The sequence below is a fragment of the Octodon degus genome, unplaced genomic scaffold (genome assembly GCF_000260255.1).
Source record: "Octodon degus isolate 3935 unplaced genomic scaffold, OctDeg1.0 scaffold00147, whole genome shotgun sequence".
Lineage (NCBI taxonomy): Eukaryota > Metazoa > Chordata > Mammalia > Rodentia > Octodontidae > Octodon > Octodon degus.
In genome coordinates, this window is record NW_004524723.1 from 3274170 (window position 1) to 3297253 (window position 23084).

At 42.9% G+C, this 23084-nt stretch overlaps 1 protein-coding gene across 9 annotated transcripts in view; it reads right to left on the minus strand.

Moving 5' to 3' along the window:
* Positions 1–23084, minus strand: part of Kalrn (kalirin RhoGEF kinase) — a 733834-nt gene that overhangs the window by 78150 nt on the left and 632600 nt on the right. For 7 of the 9 annotated variants that reach the window (XM_023702250.1, XM_023702249.1, XM_023702246.1 and 4 more), the window contains 2 exons: positions 10840–11123; positions 9509–9613 (listed from right to left, as the gene is read on the minus strand). In XM_023702250.1, the coding sequence (XP_023558018.1) occupies positions 9509–9613; positions 10840–11123 (389 nt within the window). The remainder of the gene's footprint in view (positions 1–9508; positions 9614–10839; positions 11124–23084) is intronic. The other 2 variants (XM_023702247.1, XM_023702258.1) reach the window with 1 other exon arrangement.

Below are 23084 nucleotides of genomic sequence, written 5' to 3' on the forward strand. Positions count from 1 at the left end.
CCCCTTCAGTACCAGGGATTGAACTCAGGACTCTGCACTTGCTAGGCAAGCACTTATTCTACTAAGCTATCTTCCAGCCCTTGTAATAATTAATCTTAAACCTAGTGTTTGTAATAACGAATATTTTATATGTAGTTCTAAAATATGCCACATGCCATTCACAGTATTCTAGAAACTAGAATTAAAGTACTAGGACACAGTACTCTCATGGGTCCCTTGTTTGTGCTCGGTTTTATAGGGCATGGACTGCATGCTGAACATGTTCAAAGTGCTAAAGAAATGAGAATGGTGAGTAAGACATGCTGTCCACTGTCTGTAATCTGAGCCACATAGGTGCTTTTCTAGACAGAAAGGGAGCTGTGGCAGGTCACCATAGGCACAGGTGGCTCTATGATAGGGTGGAACAGAAAGGAAAGATGAAAAGGTGACCCTTGAACCGAGTACAGCTGCCCCTTTGTATCCTAAGGGAATGGTTCCAGGATCCTCTGTAGATGCCACAATTCAGGAATGTTTTAAGTTCCATGTGATAAAATGGTATGGGGCTTGCACAAAATAACATACATCCTCCTACAGATTTCAAATCAACCACAGATTACCTGTAATACCTAACGCATGGCCAGCTGCCGCGGTGTATGCACGCAATCCCAGCACTTGGAAGGCTGAGCTAGGAGAATCGCTATGATTTCAAGGCAACCTGAACTACATAGTGAGATCCTGTCTCAAACAAACAAACAAACAAACAAACAAACAAACAAACAAACATAAGCAAATATACCTATTGCAATGTACATGCAATGTAAGTAAGTTGTTATATCATATTTTTTTAAGCAAATAAGTGCAAGAAAATGTCTGTGTATGTTCAATACAGACACAACCTTCTTCCTAAATATTTTTAATCTGCAGCTGATTAAAGCTTGCAGATGTGGAACTTGTGGACGTGAGGGGCTGGTTGTTCAATGAAAGGATTTTATTGACTACAGCAATGGAAGGATATTCTGGGCAAGAGCAGCACTGTGAGTAAAGGTCACTGAGTGAAGGACATGGGTTAAAATCATGTGGGCAGTCTGGGAAACTGAAAGCCCAAAATAGGCAGGACAGAGGGGACCTCAGAAGGTCACCAGCAGGTGGCTGGGTGTTGTGGGTGGGTGAGTGCTAGAGAAAGAAGAGGTGAGAAGTGAAAATAGGAGTCTGGAGGAGTGGGCAAGATCAGACCACAAGGAGCTTGTCCATGACATTAAGAAGGGGAGACTTTCCCCTCTGAGTCCAGGATGGATGGGAGAGTTATAAGCTAGACAGGGACACATTTGTTTTTACATTTTAGCAAGTGCAATCTTTATGTTCCAAAGAGTTTTTCATGATTAGGAAAATCTCCTTGACAGAATAGCAAAGGAAAAGAGAACTTAAGTTCTAAATATTCTGTGATTACATTATTCGTAAAACCGTCTGAAAGAAAATACATCAAAATTCAACACTGAATATGTCTAGATGCTGATGAATTACGTTTCTACTCTTGTCATTTTCTTAATTTTTCTTGAATGACTGTATATTGCTTTTACTAGAAAAGAGCGATTCAATTTTTTAAAGGGGTGGAGAGAAACATCTCTCTGGTAATCAGTAGAGAGCTAATTCTGGGAGGAACTAGTTGCTGAGAGTCCAGGAAGGGGATTTTAAGCATTAATCTTAGGTCGTGAATTCTGTAGAAGGAAGGTCCTATTTTGGATTTCAAAGGTGATGCAGAGTAGGATACCAGGAAGTAATTGAGTGTGGTGTGGAACTCCTGGGTAGAGAACGAAGCTGGTCTGATGGCTAGCTACACTAACCAGCCACTTCTTAACTCACCTCTTTTATAAACATTTCTATACCACACCTTTAGGGTGGCTATTATATATTAAAAGAATAAAAGAGAAAGGGAGGACAAGCCTTAGTAAGGGTTTGGAGTAAAGCAAATTCTTCTATAGTATTGATAGGAAGGCAGATTGGTAGAGTCATAATGGAAAACAAAATGGAAGTTCCTAAAGAAATTAAAAATGATTTGGTATTCCCACTACTGGAAATACGCTCAAAGGTAATGAAATCAGCACTCTGTAAGGTTTCTATACTCCTATGTTGCCATGTTCATTGAGACATTATTCATAATGTCCAACATATGGGAACAACCTCCGAAGAATCTATTAATAGATGAATAGATAAATAAATTGTGATATGTGTGCAGGCAGGTGCTTGTGCATGTGCAGACACACACACACATATACACACACACACACAGAGAAATTTTTAGCTGTTAAAAAAGATTTTTCCATTTGCTACAATATGGATGAATTTGGAGGTCATTGTAATAAGTGAATAAGCCAGGCACAAAATAAAAAAAAATAGTGTTATTTTCACTTATAGGTGAAACTTTTAAAAACAAAGGTCAAATATATAGAGACAGAATGAAACAGTAGTAACTAGAGTAGGTGAAGAGGGGAGGGGAGGAAAAGGGGAGATGTAGGTCAAAGGATAGAAAGTAGCAGGTATGTAGAATAAACAGATTCAAAGATATAATGCATGATTTGAATAGCATTCTATTTAGGGACTTTTGTCAAATAAGTAGATGCTAGCTGGTCTTGTCATACACATGTGCACACATGCAGACACACACAAATAACTGTGAGATTGCAGCTATGTTAATTCACTCCAGTAACCATTTTGACTATCTATACATATCCAATAGCAGCATACAACATTTTTATAAAAATTTGTATAATATTTTCTGAACAAAAGGAATTAAGTTTAAATCATTCCTAGGCAACATGGAGCTAGATATTGGTACTGTGACACAGTGAAAAACTGGGGTCTAGAGTTTCCATGGAAATGACATGTTTCAGGTCTATGACTTTGGTTAAAATTTGGGAGTGGAATTCTAAACTTTTTGTTCAGACAAGAGTCTTCAGAATCTCTTTCACAGAGCTGCAACACCAAATTAACCCAGTTCCTGAAAAAACAGCTATGGAACCATTATTTTTTCCCACCTTGATTTAGAGCTGCTGTTAACCCCATTGGGATGCTTGTCAGTGCTACTAGGCCAGTTTGTGCAAAGGACAACAAAGAACAGCACAAACAGCCTGGCTCTTGCTGTTTGCCCATGGCCCTTGAGGCTGCGCCAAGATGGTGGATGCTCTTGGGCAGGAGAAGCAGAGGGCAGGAAGTGTTGCAGAAGCAGCTGGAGCACATGACATCACCAGGAGAACTAAGGGAGGGTTCAGTGATAGCCAGTGCTTCCCTAAAGACAGGTTATGAGGGAGGGCCCACTGGGGCCATCCTGAGCCCAGTGAACAAGAACAGAGCTCAGACAGGCTTTTTCTTCTGTGGGCTCGATCTTCCATTGTCCAGCAGGTATAGAATTCTGCGACTTCAGAGACCTTAGAACCACACATGACCAGGAAGCTTTTGTTTCTAAGACTTGAAGGATAAAATCGAATGATACAGATGGCTGAACTATTACTCTGCAACAGTCACCTAAATGCCCCTACCTTCACTGACAAATGCTGTTTTCACAGGCCCAGCAGCACCCTGGGCTGGGGAAGATATGCAACTTAGTTCTCTTTCCCTGCTTTTTGCAAGGCAGCTGAGGTGACTAAGAGCTAACATTTGCAGATGCGAGCTTATCAGTTCACAGAGTACTACACCTACTCAATCACTACTCTCCTGAGATTAGATTAAATGCAGGAGGACAGTCATTATCAATGATTAGTGAGATAAAAGAAGGATCCAAGCAGGCCCAGGCACTTTCCTGAGCTATACCATCAGTAGAGGAGTCAGGCCTGCAACCTCGGACTCCCAGGTCCTTACCTGTGTACCAGCTGCAAACACCCACAGGCTTAGAAGCTTTATTAAAAATCACCCAGGGAAAGCAGACAGAGTCCTTATTCCTGGTCCACAGTTAGCTCAAACACCAGAAAAAGTATATTATCTTTGTTTGGGAGGTGGATGAGCACCCTGTCCTGGTAACCAAACCATTGGTGACAGACCAAGGCCAATAGGTGAGAACTCCAAAGGGTCCATTATATCCAGAAAGAATCACCCATACAGATTTTCAGGGACTTTCCCTGCACTGAAGGTGAACCTGAGAACCTGCTTTCCTTCCTTAACATTAGCACATGGCAATGAAGATTACCACTCACCAATGCAGAAGCTTTGGCATAGCAATAGCTGCAGGCCATAAAGCAGTGGGTGGCAGCCCTGCCACATAATGGATCTTATGGCTCTTGGGTGGAACAAGGTGGCCAAATGAATTGTAAGTATACAGTTTGGCACTAAAGGTTGAGCAACTGGGGCTGGTGAGATGGCTCAGTGGTGTAAAGCACCTACTTAGAACAAGCTAAGCTAAGCAAAGCACAGGGACCGCGGTTCAATCCCCAGCACCACATGCCAGCCAGCCCCGCACCCTGGTGGGCTGAGCTGGCCACACAGACACACACACAAATTAAAAAAAAAGGTTGAGCAACCAATGGAGGAAGCAGAAGTACTGGATAAAAGTCTAAGCATACAATTTGCTCCTTTAAAATGGACTCAGATGGGGCCAGGGAAATGGCTCAGTGGAATAAGCGCTTCCCTGGCAAGCGTTCCGCAAAAAATAAATAAATAAATAAAATGGACTCAGATTCAATCCCTGGTTCCACAAATAAAATAAAATAAAATAAAATAAAATAAAATAAAATAAAATAAAATAAAATAAAATGGACTCAGAGTCTGTGAATTGGAAAGTGCTTTGCTACTTCTTCCTCATACTGCACAGGTCTAGGTTATGGCTCCTGGAGCAGCAGGTTAGATTGACCCTTCATTCCCACAGCAATGCTTCAATAACTGAAAGACAGCTCTCCTATACCTCTCCTAAATTCTCTACAAACTGAATCTCATTTTTTTCAACTTTCATTCAAATGACAAAGAACAAGTGGTACTGGTTACCTCCTCCAGGAACCATCCAGTTCATTCAAGAACATTCTAGAATGCTGCATTTAGAACACAAGGTATTACTTATGATTCATGATAGGTGTGGTCTGAAGTGTAATGGAACCATTATGTCTCTTAAACTGTACATTGCACTTTCATTAATTTGATCTTTTGGTAGAGTTCATACTGTTGTACTTAGTCAAATACATATTACAGAATGCTTTCTGGCTCTGGGTCTTTTTTCTCTCTAAGATTAAAGCATGAGGAACAGGAATGAGAGTCTTGGAGGTGAAAAATACAAACTTAGTGTTCTGAAACATGGCTGAATATTCTCAATGCATTGCTGTTCCACAGCTATCCCACAGTCATAGGAGAAGAAAGAGAAAGAAGAGGAAAGGGGGAAAAATAAAATTTTGGCAAGAATATTCTAGGAAACCAAACCACTGTCCTCTTATTCATTTTAAAAGATGGGTTTGGTTTTATATGTTAAGCCAAATAAGTCTCTTGTGATTGTGGACTCACTGTAGGTCTTTAAGCAGTGGTTGGTGAAGTTTAAGCTCTTATATTGGTAAGCTCACCACAGACAGGGCATTCATTCTGTACACGCTGATGGAGGGCCTGTGACAGGGCCAGTCAAAGTCATTTCATACTCCAGGAGACTCACTCCGAGGGGACTTTTAAGTATTTCTGCTCACATGTTTAACACCTGACTCACTGCTGCACAAACTGGAGGACTAAATAACCTCTCAACAGGGCCAGCTTCAGTAGGAACTGCAGGAGAAAGGGAACCCAAAAGGTGCACGGAAAGCTATGGACTTTCGGAAGAATATGTTCAGGAAGAGCACATGAAGTGTAAAAGTCTCCTGCGCTCTAATGGAGAAAGAATAATTATTCTATAAATGCCTTATTAATCTGCAGAGGTAAACTGAAAATGAAAATAAAAAATAATTTCCATCAATGATTTATCATTAATGTGGGGAGGTAAGCTACAAATGAAAATATTAAGATATTTTAACAAATAACACAACAGCATTATCTAAAATCTGTCTCAGGAAACATGTGGCTTTAGTACCTGCAGCAGGGTTTAACAAAAATTGGCCTGGGTTGGACAGGAAAGCTCTTGTGGACAAATGAAATATGAAGAGGACCTGGAAGGACCATCATGCACTAGAGAAGCAGAAACTGGAAGAAGAGCATCCCAGAGGACAGAGGCATGAACATGAATGAGAAGAGAGGAAAGCCAAATCTGTGACTCTGGAAAGCCAACCCAGTACCTACTGGTGCTCTGAACTCTCACTGGCAGGAGATAGGAAGAGATGGCAGAAAAGGGCTGAGGGATGAGGCTTGCTGACAAGGAGGCTGGCTTGTCTTGGATGCTTCTTACCTTTTACAACACATCACCATCCCCAAAAAGGCCTTTAACTCCCCATATGTATTCCAAAACAATGTCAGAGAGGAATCTGGGGCACAGTGCTTTAGAAACCATCATTACTGGGTATGAGTAGACAGGAGAATTGAAGGTAAATGCAGATGAGGACATGGTGGGCAGATGCAAGGCCCTGGGAACACATGGAGTGAGACACATGTAGCACTGCCTCCAGGACCCTCACTTACCAGCTTGCTTTTGACCAACTTTTCTATTGCACTGACAAGGTCTGCAGCAGTAGGTACTTCAGTGGAAGCCTGCCGGGCTGCTAACAAAGAGGAGGACTGCAAGACAGCGGGAAGCAAAGGAAAAGCAGATTAGCAAGGAATGAGGAACAGCAGTTAGGAAGCAAAGCAGAAGGTCTATAGTCCAAGGCCAGCACGGGAAGAAAAGCTCTGTGTTTGAAGGGAAGAGATAACAGGGAAATGAGGGGTAGTGGGGTACAGACAGGCCTGCCTCACCTTGTCAGGAATTCTGGCCAGCAGCAAGGCATGGATGGGACTGGGCTCTCCAGAGGCCTCCAAAGGAGTGGAGGAAAAGGGTAACCAAGTCCCTGGGAGGCCACAGGCAAGGGCTACACTTACTGGCAGGGGCGACAACTCTGAGGGCCAAAAGGACTTTAGCCACTGCATAGCTGCCCACTGCTGTTCCAGGGTCTGAAGGGAATCAATAAATAGCCTCAAATGTGTTCAGAGAAGATAAAGTCATGGCTTTCCTGCAGTCTTATATGTGGATCTTTGCTGTGTGCCAAGCAGAAATGCTAAGGGCAGGGCTCTCAGAGACCAGCAAGTTAGATACCGCTACCATATTTTCTCCCTTCTGTGCTGGGGATTACAGGCATGTACCACCATGCCTACTGGTTGCTTGTTTTTTTTTTTTTCCTCCATCCACCCAAGGAGAACCTGGGGCACAGGTGGGTAGTCCTATATGCACACACTTTAGCCAGCATGTCAAAGCAGAAAACAACTGTTAAGGTCCGGGGGCATTGACCTTTCACTGACTTCAAGTTTCTCCTCTGGGTTAGGGAGTTTCAGAAGGAAGCTCCCTGTCTAACCTAAGAATTACCAAGTCTTTGCTTCTGAGACATTAGGGAATCAAATCAAGGCAATTACAAAAGATTTAACAATGTCTTTTTCCTCTTCTGGGGGATATAGGAAAACCAAGTTATCATTTTTATCTATTAATCCTATTCCTGAGCACTTATGCCAACAGAGGAATAAATGCTATATGTACACAGTGATTATTCAGAATAGCAAAGACTAGACATACTCCATTAAGATGTCCTATGAAGGTGCTAGCCAAGTAAGTGATATATTCTCCAGCTGTTAAAGTCATAGTTATAAAGGAAAAATGAATAACATTCTAGGAAATGACAGTAAAAGCACTGAACACACCACATGAATACTGTAATCATAATACATTTGAACAAAGATTATAAGAAAACATGGAAAATTAAAATACAAAAATACAGTGGATGAACTTTAAAAATTTCCTTTACATTCTTATCAAAGTTTTCATAAATTCAGTTGTATTTGCTAGAAGTGCTGAAGTTCACCTCAATTCCAAATATTCCAGAAAACAAATGTATAGAAATCAAATAAATAGATCTGAGGGATATTAAGTATCTAAAAATGGACTGCTGTCACTTGCCCTATTTCTGGCTAAGAAAAGGGCCATGCAAATGTCAGGGTAAGTCTGTGTTCTCAGTTAAAAATTATCTAGAAACAACATAATATCCATTTCCCCCAAACAAGCTGTGTTTGAGGGAGTTAGAGGAAGAGGGTTTGTGACCTTTCCTTATCTTACTCACACTGTGTGGAATGGAAGATAAGACAGGAGAGTCCTCTCCCCACGAAAGCCCTCACCCCACATATACTCACACTGTTTATGGAACGTTTTACTAGGTAAGACCTATGGCAGTCACAGCAGGCTGGTTCTCATTCCCATCCTAAGGTGAAATATAGGCATCCACCTCTGAGAATCCAGGATGGGCTCAATGGCATGCTGCCTGCCACTTTTCTTCCCATGAGTCCAAGGTCAGAAGGCTGGCCCAGGAAGCCAGAGTCAACAACACCACTTTAGGAGGCGGGTTCATCCCATAGAGGGGTTCCATATCTTACCTCTAAATTGTTCTTCTAGCTAGGAAGACCTCATTGCTATGGGTTAACAAACAATGGCATAGCAGACAGAAGATAAATAAGAAGTGCAGAGTCACTAGCAAGGCCGGTGCATCTGCAGACAGCTTTTGAACTGCACCTAGGTGGCCCTGTGAAGGTACATTTCCTCCCTACACATGCTTGGTGGTTGCTGCCCAAGAGCAGAGGCAGCAACCACCACCACTACTGCATGCTCTGAAAGCAAATGTGAAGGACAAACAAACATTGAAACCACTGTTGTACCCTGAGTCACAGCCACACTAGGAGAAGGCTAGGAAGGCACAATGGAGTGAAGGAGGACCAAGGATAAAGAATAGTCAAAACAGGCCTGTGTCCTGGGTCAGAACCTGCAAGTCAAATACCATCAGGTCAGTGCTGTCCAAGTTGAGTTTGTGCTCCAGAACAACTGAGATGACTACCAGGTAATTATAGCAGTGGTGGCCAGGGACATTTCAGACTTCAGTGAGTCAGGGAATTTTGCAAAACAAATTGGCACAACCTCCCCTTAGCAGCATCTCCACCCTGTGTGCTATACTTGCAGAATTTTAACAATACTGGGCTTGGCTAGAAGACATCATGATCAAATCTGTGAGTTGAGCACAGGGAAGACAACCAAAATATAGGATGTACCATCAGGTACAACATACTGGTCACCACCTGGAACCACTATAGATTCCTATATGAGACGGAGTTCTTTTTAGAATCTGCTACTTCCAAAGACACAGCTACAACCCTTTATTAACAAGATGAGATCCCAGCCAGATTCCTACTGTAAGAATTCTATCCACACCATTATACTGCCCAAATGAGATCAGACCTCCAGGATGGGAGCAGGGTGGGAAGATACCCACCAAACACAGAGTTCTCATCACTATGGATTTACATGGGCTCAGACCAAAGCAGGAAGAGTGGCCCCCCAGCCCCAGCATCACACGGGAAATAAAATCTCATATGCTACACACTGCTCTTTCTGGTGAGAGAGCAGAGGTCCTACCATCTCGTCCTGGGTGGGGTCATTGTCAAAGATCTTCATCGGTGGAGGGAGGGGAGTGTGTGACTCTTCATCTGGCTCATCTTCACCCCAACCTTTCTTGCTCTTCTAGAACAAAAGAGCAGCATTAGTCACTGTTTCACATAGATTCCAATGGCTTAGAACTCGACATTTAAAAATACTGTACACGAGGAAGTTTCTCGTTCAGCATATCCCATCTTTTCAGCTGCATTTCCCTCCTCTGTAATGCGGACATATTTGTCTATTTCGCAGGATAATGAGCACCAAATACACACACACACACACACACACACACACACACCACCACCACCACCACCAACAACAACAACAACAACAACAAAAACCTATCTACTGATTAGAAAGGAAAACAGCTAAGTGGCCAGAGACTATAACGTCTCTGAAGGGTAATTAAGTCATAAACTATGCTTTGCTATTTCCAGAGAGAAACAGGTCAGATGGCATAAAATTACAACAAAAGAGTTTGGTTGCACATCAGGAAAAATTTCTAAGCTTTAACAATTTCTAAGTTTCATCTAAGCCCAATTATAATAGGTTAGTCATCAGATAAAGCAGGAATCTCATCCTTAACTGAAAGATATATTACATATTTTTGTTTATTTGTGTGTCCCTGTGTAATTCAAGTTGGCTTTGAACTTATTTTTTAGCCCAGGCTGGCTTCAAACTGGCCTCAGTCCTCCTGCCTCAACCTCCCAAGTGCTGGGATTAGAGGCGTGCACCCCCACACCCTGCCTACCCACATGTTTTGAGTATAGAATCTCAACCTTGTGAGCCTCCAGGAACCTGACTTTCCCCTCTGCAGTGACCCAGAACTGACACTTGTCTTGAGCAATGAGAAGTGATGTTTTCTGACATGGAGTAAAATGGCCTTCACTGTATCATTCTTAGCTTAAACAGGTCTGGCCAGTTTGACACAGTTCTTGAAGGAGGCAAGGGACCAACTATGTCCCCTCAGGCCAGGCTCCTATCTCCAAAACTGGCAAAGTCATTTCGGTCTGCTGGATACTTTCACTCCCTGAATGTGTCACACGAACCAAACTGTCCAACTTTTGATAATAAAAAAAACTCAAACCAGAGAATAAAAAGACTCAAACCAAAGAGGCTCCAGATGCCAAACTTCTGGAGACTGATTCAGGCTATCAGTAATGGCGAACCTTTTAGAGCTTTCAACGATACAAACAGCCTGCTGCAGCATGTATGGCATAGGTTCACATCCACTGGGTAGATTACAGAACTGTGAAAGAAGAACGTAAGCAGTCCCTTGTAGACAGAAGGCCTGGGGGCCTGCCAAGTACCTCATCAGCACTGTCTCCCTGCGGCGTTGTCTCATCCCCAGGCTTGGGAGATCCCAGGTCAAAGCTCTTCCGACCATCGCGTACTTTCTTCTGCTTTTTGATGTTCCCATCTGCTTTCCCACTGTTGAGCCGACGCACGGGACTTGTCAGCCACTTCTTAAGGGTGTTGGTGGAGCGCTTGGGGCCAGGGGAACTGTGAATGGAGTTGAGGGAAGGCTGGGCCTGCAAGTTGGCCACAGACTCTGACTTGCCCCCATTTTCACCAGAGGAATGAGAATATGCATCTGAGAAGGAAAAACACACAGATGTGGCCAGGTCAGAGGCAGTTAAGGCAGGCCTGGGAGTAAGACAGCTCCATCCTCAGGAGACTAGGGCACAGGCCAGAAGGTCACAATCAGCTGTCAACTCCAGTAAAGACACAGCTGTAATAGCCGATGTTCACTCAATTTCTAATATGTGAGGCACCATGGAAATGTTGTGGAAAGAGAAGACAAAACCTCCTGCCTCCGTGGAATTTATATTCTGGTAGGAAACGCATATGCTAGAATATGACAACAATATAATAACTAAATAGCATCAGAGGTAGTGAGAAAAGCTATAATGAAAAACAGCAGTGGGAGCAAAGAGGGAATACAATTAAGCAATTGGTCAGGACAAATCTCATGGCTTAGTATTTGAGCCTAGAACTAATGGTAGTGAGGGACGAACCAGGCAGAGGAGCAAATCCAGATGTCCCTGGGCAGGACCTGGGGTGTGCTAAGGTGGCTTCGATAGAGTGACCAACAGGGGAGTAGTAACAGGTGAAAAAATGGGCTTGGGAGATAGCTCATCAGCACAAGTGCCTGCCTGCCAAGTGCAAGGTCCTCAATTCAATTCTCAGTACCAAAACCAAAAAGCAAAAAATAAGAGGTCAAATGCAATAGGGACTACAATGCAGTAGTGTTTTGACCATCATCGTGCTTTTGGATTTTACCTGGAGAAAAAACCATCAAAAGTCTGAGCCAAGAGTCATGGTTTACAGTACAGTTATGGCCAAGTCCAAGAACCACACCACACACAACCAGTCCCGAAAATGGCACAGAAATGACAATAAGAAACCTCTGTCACAAAGATATGAATCTCTGAAGGGGGTAGATCCCAAGTTCATTAGGAACATACATTTTGCTAAGAAGCACAATAAGAAGGGCTTCAAGAAGATGCAAGCAAACAATGCCAAGGCCATGAGTGCATGTGCCGAGGCTATCAAGGCCCTCCTGAAGCCCAAGGAGGTCAAGGGTAAGATCATTCTAAAGGGAGTAAACTGCAGGCTCACTCTACTTGCCTATAGTGCCCACCCCAAGCTTGGAAAGTGTATCCATGCCCACATTGCCAATGGTCGCAGGCCTTGCTGGCCAAAGGCCCAGGCTCCAGCCAAGGCCCAGCCCCCAGCTTCTGCTCCAGCCCAGGCACCCAAAGGTGCCCAGGCCTCCATGAAGGCTCCACAGCAAAAGCCTCTTATCTGCTAATGTAAAAACAGAAGGACTGGTGTGACCCCTGGGGTGCCATCTGTGGGGGGCTGGTGTCTTCCTGTGCTCTTTGTACAAAGAAACCTGAGGTAGGACATGTTTAAAAAAAAAACCTAAGCCAAGATCACATAATCTGCCTCACATTTTAAAAGGTGTCTATATTATTCTGTTATCCATACTTGGGGTACTGGAAATGGAGAGCCTGGTGAGGGCGCTACCACGCTGCTCCCAATAAGAGATGCTGGCTATTGGAGGAGAGCAGAACCAGTGGTTGTAAAGAGACCAGATTCTGGATTTGTTGTGACTGTGGAGCCATAGGGTTTTCTGATGGACTGTGCATGGGACATGAAAAAAAAGAAGTGAAAGGGCCGGGGAGATAGCTCAGTGGAATAAGTGCTTCCCTGGCAAGCACAAGGGCCTGAGTTCAATCCCCAGTCCCGCAAAAAAAAAAAAGAAGAAGAAGTGAGGATAACTCAGGCTCTTGCCCTGAATGGCTATTATGATAAGGCTCCAGAGTTGCAGAAGACTCTGGGAGAAGGAGGTTTGAGAAGGGAAGATAGGAATTTAAATTCAGACATCTTTGAGAAGCCCATTAGTTATCTGACTTGAGAAGCTAAATAGCAGCTTGATATCAAGTGTGGAGAAAGTGTGGGGAGCTGGCGATGACTGGAGGGCTGTCAATGTAGAAATGATGCTGGAAGCCAGAAAGCTGGGTGAAGTAACCAAAGGATGTGGATATGGATGTGGATGTGGATGTGGATATGGAAGGTGGGTACCGGAGCCAGGAGATGAAATACAAGGAAGCAGATAGGAAAGGGTCACAAACAGAAGAGTGTCCGGAGGCTGCATGGAGACAGTATTTTATGGAGGAGGGAGATCAACTATGTCTAATGCTGGTTGATAGGGCAACAGCACTGACCTAAAAATGAAGTCTTAAGCTTAGCAACTTAGTGACATGGAAATCATTGGTGACTCTGAAAAAAAAAACAAAAAACAGCTGTAGAAGAATGGAGGGGGTGTGCTTGATGAGAAAGAATATCAGAGAATGGGAGATAGGAGGGAAGTAGAGACTTCTTGTTTTGTTTTACAAAGATGGTGATTAGAGATCAAGAATCTGCCTTGTTTTCAAATGGGTGAAATCAGCATATTGTTTATAAGCTGCCATACCATTTTCCATGTTATAATGTACTTGCAATAGCCTAGGCGTCTTATGTGGAGTGCGTAATTGCATTCTCATGACAACTCCATGAGTTCTATTGTCCTCATTCTACAGAAGATGAAACTGCAGCATTAGAGAAACCAGTTAGTTTGCCCAAGGACATGCAGCTCATAGGGCAGTGTGAAATCTGAATGCCAGTCAGTCAGACCTGAACACTAAGCCCCACCCCTGGACCCCTCAATGCCAAGGGCTGCCCAAATCGCCAGGCTCCCCAGATTGAGACCAAGGTTAAGGCTGGAGGCAGAGCAAGTCCTGGGGAAGCCACACTGTTGTGGTTGGGCTAGAAAAGGCCTAGGGTACATGTAGAATGTAGGAAAAGAACACCAGGCAACACTTATTTAATCTCCTGCAAGTGCTTGTAAAATGAAACCCATACATTCTGAGATCAGTATAGATTCCACTTACATTGGTTTATGGAACAGTTCTGAGTTATTCAAAAGAAAGCTTCATGAGGCCCCTTCTGTGTCTTCCCTGCTCCTATTGCTCAGGGATGTGACTCTTGGTTCTATCAGGGTTGAGAAAGCTATGCCTCTAAGACTCTAAATTGTACAGCAATATGAGAACATGAGGAAACAAATCAAGAGGCCAAGCAAGCTGGGTATATGGCACGCACCACAACCCCAGCTAACTGGAGGCTAAGGCAGGACACCACAAGTTTGAAGCTATCCTGGGGAACTTAATGAGACCCTGCCTCAAAATTTAATAAAAGGGCTGCAGACATGGCTCTGTGGTAGAAAGCTTTCTTAGTATGGGAGGCCCTGGGTTCAGCCTTCAGTAACCCCCATGCCCCAAAAAGCCAAAGAGCCAAGCAAGAATTGCTAACCAATGACAATGCCACCAAGTACTTTTGGTATTAGGCAGTGTATTCTCAAGGTACATGAGACACAGGCTTTGCTTTCATAGACCTCACCTAGCTTGCTATATATGTAAGTACACATAATAGTAGACAGAGGTTGGCAGAGGGAGAAAAAAAAGAATGAAAGAGCAAGAAAGAGCCTGAGAAGAAAGATAAATGCACAAGGCCATCTATGAGTAACTGCTGGTGGACTGGCATAGGCTCAAACCAAGGAGCAGAATGCAGAGGAAGGGCAGATTCATGTGGGAGGGCTGGTGGGTTAATGCAAGAGATGCAGCAGAGCAGAAGAAAGGGCTAGTAGAGATTCGCAAAGGGAGGGAAGCAAGAACAAAAGCTCAGAGACATAAAAACTAAAACATAAGGGCCTCACAGATGAGAGGATGAAATACAGATTAATGGAGGAGTAACTGGATGGAAAGACACATTAAGACATTTGACAATAACGTGGAGGAATAGGAACTTCCTGAGACTTCACTGGAAAACAACACAATAAAAAAGATGGCTTTTTGGTTGTTTTGTAAATGAATCTGGCAGCCACAGACAGCACAGCCCTAGGAAGGGGGCATTAGAATCCTAAAGGTCATGCAGGGCTGTGCTCAGGAAACACAAAGGAAGGAATGTGGGATATTTCACAGCAAAAGATATTGCTAGTGTCTGGATGAAATACCCTGCTAGGCAGGGTATCTCACATGTGCTTCTTCTTCCACCAGTATGGTTGCAGGACAGCACCTGGCCAGTTCTGCTTTACTCGTGTGGGTGCCTGACAGTGCCAGTTTGCATACTGATATTTAAACCAAACATATGACTAGATATTTAAACAAATTATTACCGTGGCTCTTCACACCTACTTAAAGACTGAGTCACATTTTCATATAGCGAGTTGGCCCAAACTAGACTAGAACTCTATCTAGTCGGCCCTTGGAGGCCCTCTGGCTTCACAAAGCCAACAGAGAAGAAATAAGGTTAATATTTTTGCCATCAGAGACCTGTGTCCAGTTTTTACTACTGGCTAACATGGTGAGCACTGAGCACAGGCTTGGTGAACCTTGCCCCTGCTAGAACTTCCTTAGATATTACTAAGGCTTTATGTATATTTTGGAAAACAGCAGCAGAGTATTTGCATTTAGAAGCACAAAACTGGGCCTCTAAAATTCCCTGGTATGAAGGATAACCTACAGTGCTGCTCTGTTTAGGGACTAATGGGAGATCAACTGACTGACTTGGCTGGCCTCCCTTTAAGGACAAAACTGTAATCTTATCTCAGAAAATTCCTTGCTGGCTGTGGTCTTGGTTGTGTTGACCTTATTTCTGAAGTGTTTGGTATGGGTCAAACTCCTGTCCTCAGAACCTGGGGATAAACATCTCCAGGAGCATGGAAGTAGGAGCGGGGCCTCTCAGCTATCTTGCTGCGATAAAAGGCAGTGGCTTTTCATTCCCCAGGCCTCTGGAATACACCAAGCTCTGTAGATTCCAAGTGTAAGATTTATAGGCAGTTATTTATAGGCAGTTACTGTGACAGAAGAACTAGAGGCCCAGCCACATTAACTGTGTTTGCTGTCACTAGGTGAGTGATGACTGAGTTTTCTGTTCCAAGGCAGATCTTAGCCTGGATTTGAGATTCACAAATGCAAACTTGGAATGACCGCTCCTCTTCCTTCGTTGTTATCTGGTCTTACTTTTATGTGTTCTGCATAAATTAATGGCAAGAATAGAAGAGTGGATCATTAAAGAGCGTTAGCTATAGTTTCACAAAAAAGAGTGCTCTTATTTTGTTGTTTTAAGTTTACTCTAAATAAATAACTGGAGCCATTTAAGCATGGTCCAAACAATAGGAATCCAAGAGCAGGAAGCAATTTATGATTCATCATCTAGTTAGTGATCTGCCTTGAAACAGAATCATTTTCAAGTCACTTTAAATGCATGTATATAAAAGAATGCAGCATCATTCAAACTAGAAATAGCTACCTACTCAACTGCCTCTTCAGAGAAAAGACTGTACTATGCTTTTGCTGTCTTTGGAAAATGGCTGCCATGAGCTGCTACAGAACTTGCTCTATTATCTTCAGTTTGGTGACTGATTTACAACAAGTATAATAATGATTTCCACATAAAGCAATCCTGAATTGAGATGTATAGTATTTATTGTGATTCTCATCTTTGGATAGAAAATGGGAGTGTTTCTGGAAACTGTGGCTTAATCCACTGCATATATATTGAATGTTTCTCTATGTTCATTCCAGGTACCCCCATTAGTCTCCACAAATGTAAAAATGGCACCCAGTTGCTAGTCTACTTAACATTTCAAAGATAAATGTAAATGTCATTTATAGTTATAAAATTTCAATGTTGAAAGTAGTCTGAGTTTGCTTCACTAGCTGTACATTAATGCAATGAGTGTTTATAGATGGGAGAGCCACTGTCACCAATTAGTAACAAAACTAGGTACAGAGTACAGTCATCCTTAAAGCTACTCCAGGGCTCGGAATCAATGTACCTTCATTGGCTTGGAAGCTTAGATCTGTTTTAAGTAAGTGGGAAGATAGATGTATCTCTGGGCATTCCAGGAAATAAGAGACAAGTTTTCTAGATTTAAAAAGAAAATCACTTAGGCATGGTGCTATACCCTTGTAATCATGGCACTCGGGAGGCTGAAGCAAGGGGACTGAAAGTTCAGCTCCTTCCTGGGCAACTTACTGAGATCCCATCTAAAAATTAAAAAAAAAATTAAAAAATGAGATGGTGGTAGAGCTCGGTATGAAGGCTGTAGGTTTGATTTTCAGTACTATTTTTTAAGAAATCATTTTTAAAGCTGATTTTACTATGAACAGTTTTTAAAATATAGAAATCTACAGAAAAGAACTGACATCCATACACTCACCATCTAGATAAGATAAATGTATGTGCTTTTGTCATGTTTCTTTTGGTTTCTTTTTTTTTTTTGTTTTTAAATAAAGGGTTATAGCCAGATGCCATGGCATATGCCTATAATTCCACTCTTCAGGAGGCTGGGGCAGGAAGATGGTAAGTTAGAGACCATTCTGAGTAACTTACTATGAATGTGTCTCAAAATAAAATATTTTTTTTAAGTACTATGGATAAAGCTCAGTGTCTGAGTGCCCACTGAGCACTCCTGAGTTCAATACACATTATCACAAAATAAATAACCACAGAGATGAAGTTTTACATTTATTATTTCTATGCCTTCTGTAATTCCATACCCTACTTGTCAGAATGATGTGTCTTCTGAAGTTGTATGCATCCTTCACACCTATGTTGTCTGACATTTACTTTATTTATTTGTTTTTTGAGACAAGGTCTTGCTAAGCAGTTCAGGTTGGCCTTGTGCTCACTTTTGTAACCCCCATACTGGTCTTGAACTCACAGTGATCCTCCTGTCTCAACCTCCAGAATGCTGGGATTTTAGGCGTGCGCCACCAAGCCCAATTCCCTGACATTTACTTTATATACAACCCCAGAATAGTATTGAGATAGGAAGTTAGGGCATAGTAAAGCTGGCTGGAAAAGTAGCCCTGTTAATTACAAGATCCTGGAACACAGGAGCAGAACAATTCCCAAAGCCTGACTCGTGAACTTCTCTTGGGAACTTGAGTAGGGTGTTAATAGGATGGTCTAGACTTGACTTTAGCCAGCACTGCCTCTCAGGGTCCATAGATAGAAGTTCTTACAGGTTTTCTCAAGATTTGGACAACATATAAGAACACAGGCACCACAAGGAACCTGCTATTGTCACTTTGCTCATGGTAGCTCAGCCTGCTTCCTCCTCCAGGGTATACTTTTATCTTGCTTTTTCTCTCCTTTTGCGTGGCCAAAGCTCACTCTACAGAGCCAATTTCTCCCTCACTCTTCACTTTTACCTTTTTGAATAAACACTGCCACTGGTTTTTGCTCATCTCATTTTTCTTTTTGTTTGGGATGAGAACCTGGAATCTAATTCCAGCAGGGCAAGTGAGCAGAACCTGGTAACATTTATTTGGTGAGCCATTTTTAGAAGGAGCTACCCAATAACATTTTGGGAGTAACCAGGAAATCTGATACCAATACTATTTGTGCTATATGTACTTAGCGTGATCTAGGCATCATTTTGCAACTTGCAAATCTGCCTCTTTCACATTCAGAGATTTAAGCAACATGGGTTACTCCCCAGAGAATACAGCTAATCTGAGGAGTGTGCTTCACAATGGCAGCTTCTGATAATCTTCGGGTAGAATGGCTGGATGACTATTAGAGCAGGGTGTCAGAAACTATCTTGTTTTTTTTTTTTTTTTGTTTGTTTGTTTGTTTTTGTTTTTCTGATAGATATACAGCTACTTTCTCTCTTTTTAAAAATACTTTATTTATTTATTTATTTTGTGTGTGTGTGGCCAGTTCAGCCCACCAGGGGGCGGGGCTGGCTGGCATGTGGTGCTGGGGAATTGAACCCTGGTCCCTGTGTTTTGCTTAGCTTAGCTTGTTCTAAGTAGGTGCTTTAGACCACTGAGCCATCTCACCAGCCCCCATCTTGGGTTTTGTTTTTGACTTGAGATAGGGTCTGGCTTTGTAGTGCACACTGGTCTTAAAGTCACAATGTAGCCCAGGTTGGCACTGAACTCACAGTGATCCTCCTGCTTCAGCCTCCCACGTGCTGAGATTACAAGGGTGCACCACTACACCTGACTAAAAAGTTTTCTTTATTGGTCTCATGTAAAATTTGCAAAACTATTCCCACAAAAGCACGCACCGTGCACTAACAATCACAGAGCATAAGTGTGGGGGTAGGAGAATGCTTTGCAGCTGCCAGCACAGTGCTGTCATCTACTTTTCTAATCATATTGATTTAGCCTCATTTCTACTGCCCTCAAAGTAACCTGCAAGGAAAGGACTACACCTCCTTGACAAAAAGAGAAGACAGTTCCATTAGCTTTGTGGGTTTAGAGTCCCCAGAGACCAGGAACAGAGTCCTTGAAAGGGCTAGGCTTGGGAATTAGAATAGTTGAGTAGAAAAAAGTTTATCTCCCTAGCAGGCTTCTGATGCTAGGTGTGGGGAGTTGCACCCTGCACCCCAAGCTGGCAATCAGTTCTATAGCAGCCAGCAGCACAGGGGCCCTAATTCAACTCCACTCTGCACTATCATCTGACAGCCCCAGGTTGAGGGATCCAACCTCCACCACCCCAGCAACCACCATTCATAAGCTCCAGGCTGCTCTACCTATGCTTCTGCTTATCAGCTATAAACTAGAGTTTCTATAATATATTCCCCCCTTTTTTTTAGCAGTGGCAAAGTTTATCTGAAAAAGTAGGAGTGAGAAACTGGCTCTGCAGTGAGAGCCTGGGCCACGTATAAGAAGAAATGTAAGATAAAAGTACACACTGGAGGAAAACTACATCAGTTCCACTGCCTTCTTTAGGTTGAATTTGCTAGGGTAGCTCACTGTGGAGGACCACCTGAGCAGCTCTCCTTGAAAAAAAGAGTGATTGTCTCCATTTTGACTGAGCCTGACCCTATTTCCTTGTATTGTTATGCACAGAGCTGGCTAGGACTTCTGTTTATCCTTCAATTGGCCTTAAGCAATGCATATTGGTCTAGCTGAGGTGCTGGTGATAGTCTTTGAAGGTGGCATGCGTGTTTCCCTGGTAACCTACACCTACTGCTCTTTAATGTGAGCCAGGTTGAGACAGGATGGTAGAGCTAATGCTCCGTGGCGCCAGCTGGGATGGAGCCTCCAGACAGAGGCCATGACTTCCTGGGGCTTGAAAGGCTACACCAAAGCTGAAGCACCGGACTTACCAAAACATTAGATACTATATAATGCAGATTACTCTCTGCATATCTTCTCTGCATATCGCAGAGGTAAATTTAGGCCACCCACCTAGCTCAGCTCATAGTAGTCTCTTTCCCACAATTCTCAGTGAATCCTCAAGACATTCCCCCATTGAATAAAACTGGGTGAGGCCCTGGATTGCGCTCTTGGTTCCAGAAAGCCATCTTCATGGCTGGACTTAGAGCCCCTTGACTCCCCAAAGATTGAAGATATAATTTAGTGTCTTTATTTTCGCTGTGGGTTGCATTGTAAGTGGTAGATTGGAATCAATTTGAGGGGATTCCAATAACGTAACTTTGGGATTACAAATATTGGCTTCTTGGATGGAGAGGAGGACCTGGCAGTGTCTCCTACAGCTCACAGAATGCAGGGAAACACTTTACCTGTTTCTTAAAATGGATTTCACAAAGGACACGGATGACGAGATGCATGGGGCATATGGGAAGAGCCATGAGCTCTGTGCCCCCTCTGGGCACAACACTCTCCCTCCTGTTATGCTACCTGGAAGTCCTTAGCAGCCTTTCCTTTGGAATTATATGAAGGCCTCATTACACAGGTATAATTGACTAAATCATGACCAATTTATTTTATTTTATTTTTTTTTGCGGAACCGGGGATTGAACTCAGGCTCTTACACTTGCCAGGGAAGTGCTTATTCTACTGAGTCATCTTCCTGACCAATTTAACTTCAGTTCTCTCCTTTCTCTAGGGATTGGGGGTTGAAGTTCAAAGTCCCTGCCTTGTAGTCCTTCCTCGGCTTTTCAGTGACCAGTCCTCATCCTGAGAGCTGCCAGTGCTTATGTAGCTCATTAGCATACAAAAATCATTTATCACTGTGTGTGTGTTAGTGGTGGACAAGATAAAGACCAAATGTATATACCCATACTGCACAGTGCATATGTAGGGTTAGTATCCAAGGCTTCTGTGAATTGTGACCACTGCAGATGGGTAACTCATGAAGGTAGCCTACCAACTTTCTATATTGGATGAAATAGCACAATTCAAAAATGGAAAATGCATTTAAAGACCCTTGAGTCTACCTTGGAGAATACGGAAGTCTCAAGTGGGAGAGATGTGTGCCAGATTTTCTGGCAGAACATGTAGCAACCTTTGTTCACTTGGAGCTCGTTGGAAGTTCATGTGTATGTACTGTGTCTCATACAGCCAATTATAATAGTGAATTATGAGAGGGACATGGAGGAAAGATATAGCTGAGATAACTCAGCACCCTATCAATCTCCCTGTCAGTCAAGCTCTAGGAGTGCCAGTGGGAGGAGTCCTAGATCCTAAGCAGCACTTCAAATTCCTAAAGCCAACACTTTCACCAATCTAGCCATTTTTCTTTCTACCACAGAGCCCACTCTCTCTGGGTGTGCTGTTGACTAAATAAAACAGCTGCCTTTTCCTTACCATCAATGTGCCATGTCCAATTCTTTGTTCATCCTGCACAAGAATTTAGAGTGCCCATCAGGCACTCCATCACCCATGGGAACAAAAAGGTCTTTTAAGCTCCTTGTTTTTGTTATCTCGCTTTAGCTCTGACAATACAAGAGTAACTGTAAAATTGTGTTACTAAGGCTAAGTACCACTGGTACCTGGTATGTTTCCAGGCAAGCCGTCTGGTGCTCAGGAATGAAGAAAACTGTGGAGATGATAGTAAGAATAAATGAGAGAGAGAAACAGAGACAGAGACAGAGACAGAGAGAGACAAAGAGAGACAGAGAGACAGACAGATACACACACACACACACACACATACACACACACACACACACAGAGGGACAGATACAGAGACAGACAGACTGTTTCTCAGTACTAGGAAACTTGCTGCCTTGGCAATTTACTCCTACCACAGTTTTAGACTAAACTTGGCAAACACATGTTGGCTAAGGATATTCTTTCTCTCATTTCTTAGTCATCCTTAGGTCTCAAATGCATAGTGCAAGCTCTCCCCCTGCTTCTAATGAGAAGCTCTTAAACTTAGTTAAGGCATCTCTTCTCTAGTGACTCCCTTATAGACCCATAATTCTTTACTTCACCACTTTACTGAGAGTATTTTTTTCTTTTTTGTGGAACCAGGGATTGAACTCAGGCCCTTGCGCTTGCCAGGGAAGTGCTTATTCCACTGAGCCATCTCCCTGGCTCCCACTGAGAGTTTTTTAAAAATAAATTTTGTCTATCTAAATCCTTATGGATTTAAAATATCAGTGTTTGATTTTACCATTAAACCAAGAGAACAAAAAAAAGGAGCAGAGCAGGAATCCTTTCATGTTCAGAGTCTCTTGGGACATTAGCCCTTAATAGGATGAGCTTTGCCAAAAGACACAACAATCTTCACTCAGCCCTGCAGGCTTTAATCTACATGAAGTCTGAATTTTGTCCTAATTTAATCCAGATTTTTTTCAGCTATTGTGGCTTCTTCAGTGCCATCTTATTCCCAGCCCCGTCCCATGCTTTAAAACTTACCAGGGTGAAACTGGCGGTAGAGGGTGAATGGTTTAAGTTCCCAAATGCTTGTCCCCAGGATCTCATTTGCCTCAGTTTTCCATATGAAATCAACTTCGGAGCCAGAAACAGAGGGAAGAGAGTCCTAAAAGGGCACTGATCCCACCCCTATCCCGATAAGCACACCCTAAAAACACAACGTGCTGTAAGAATGTTGCTGTATCAACTCTCCTGAGTCACCACCCCACTAGTTGTTTCTGGAAATTAAGGGCTACGCATTCTTGGTCTCTGCTACCTGTGCTGGGTTCAGAACTTTGACCTATCAGATCAGGCAAAAGTCTGTGAACCTGACAAGTGCAAGGGCCTGAGTTCAATCCCCAGTTCCACCAAAAAAAAAAAAA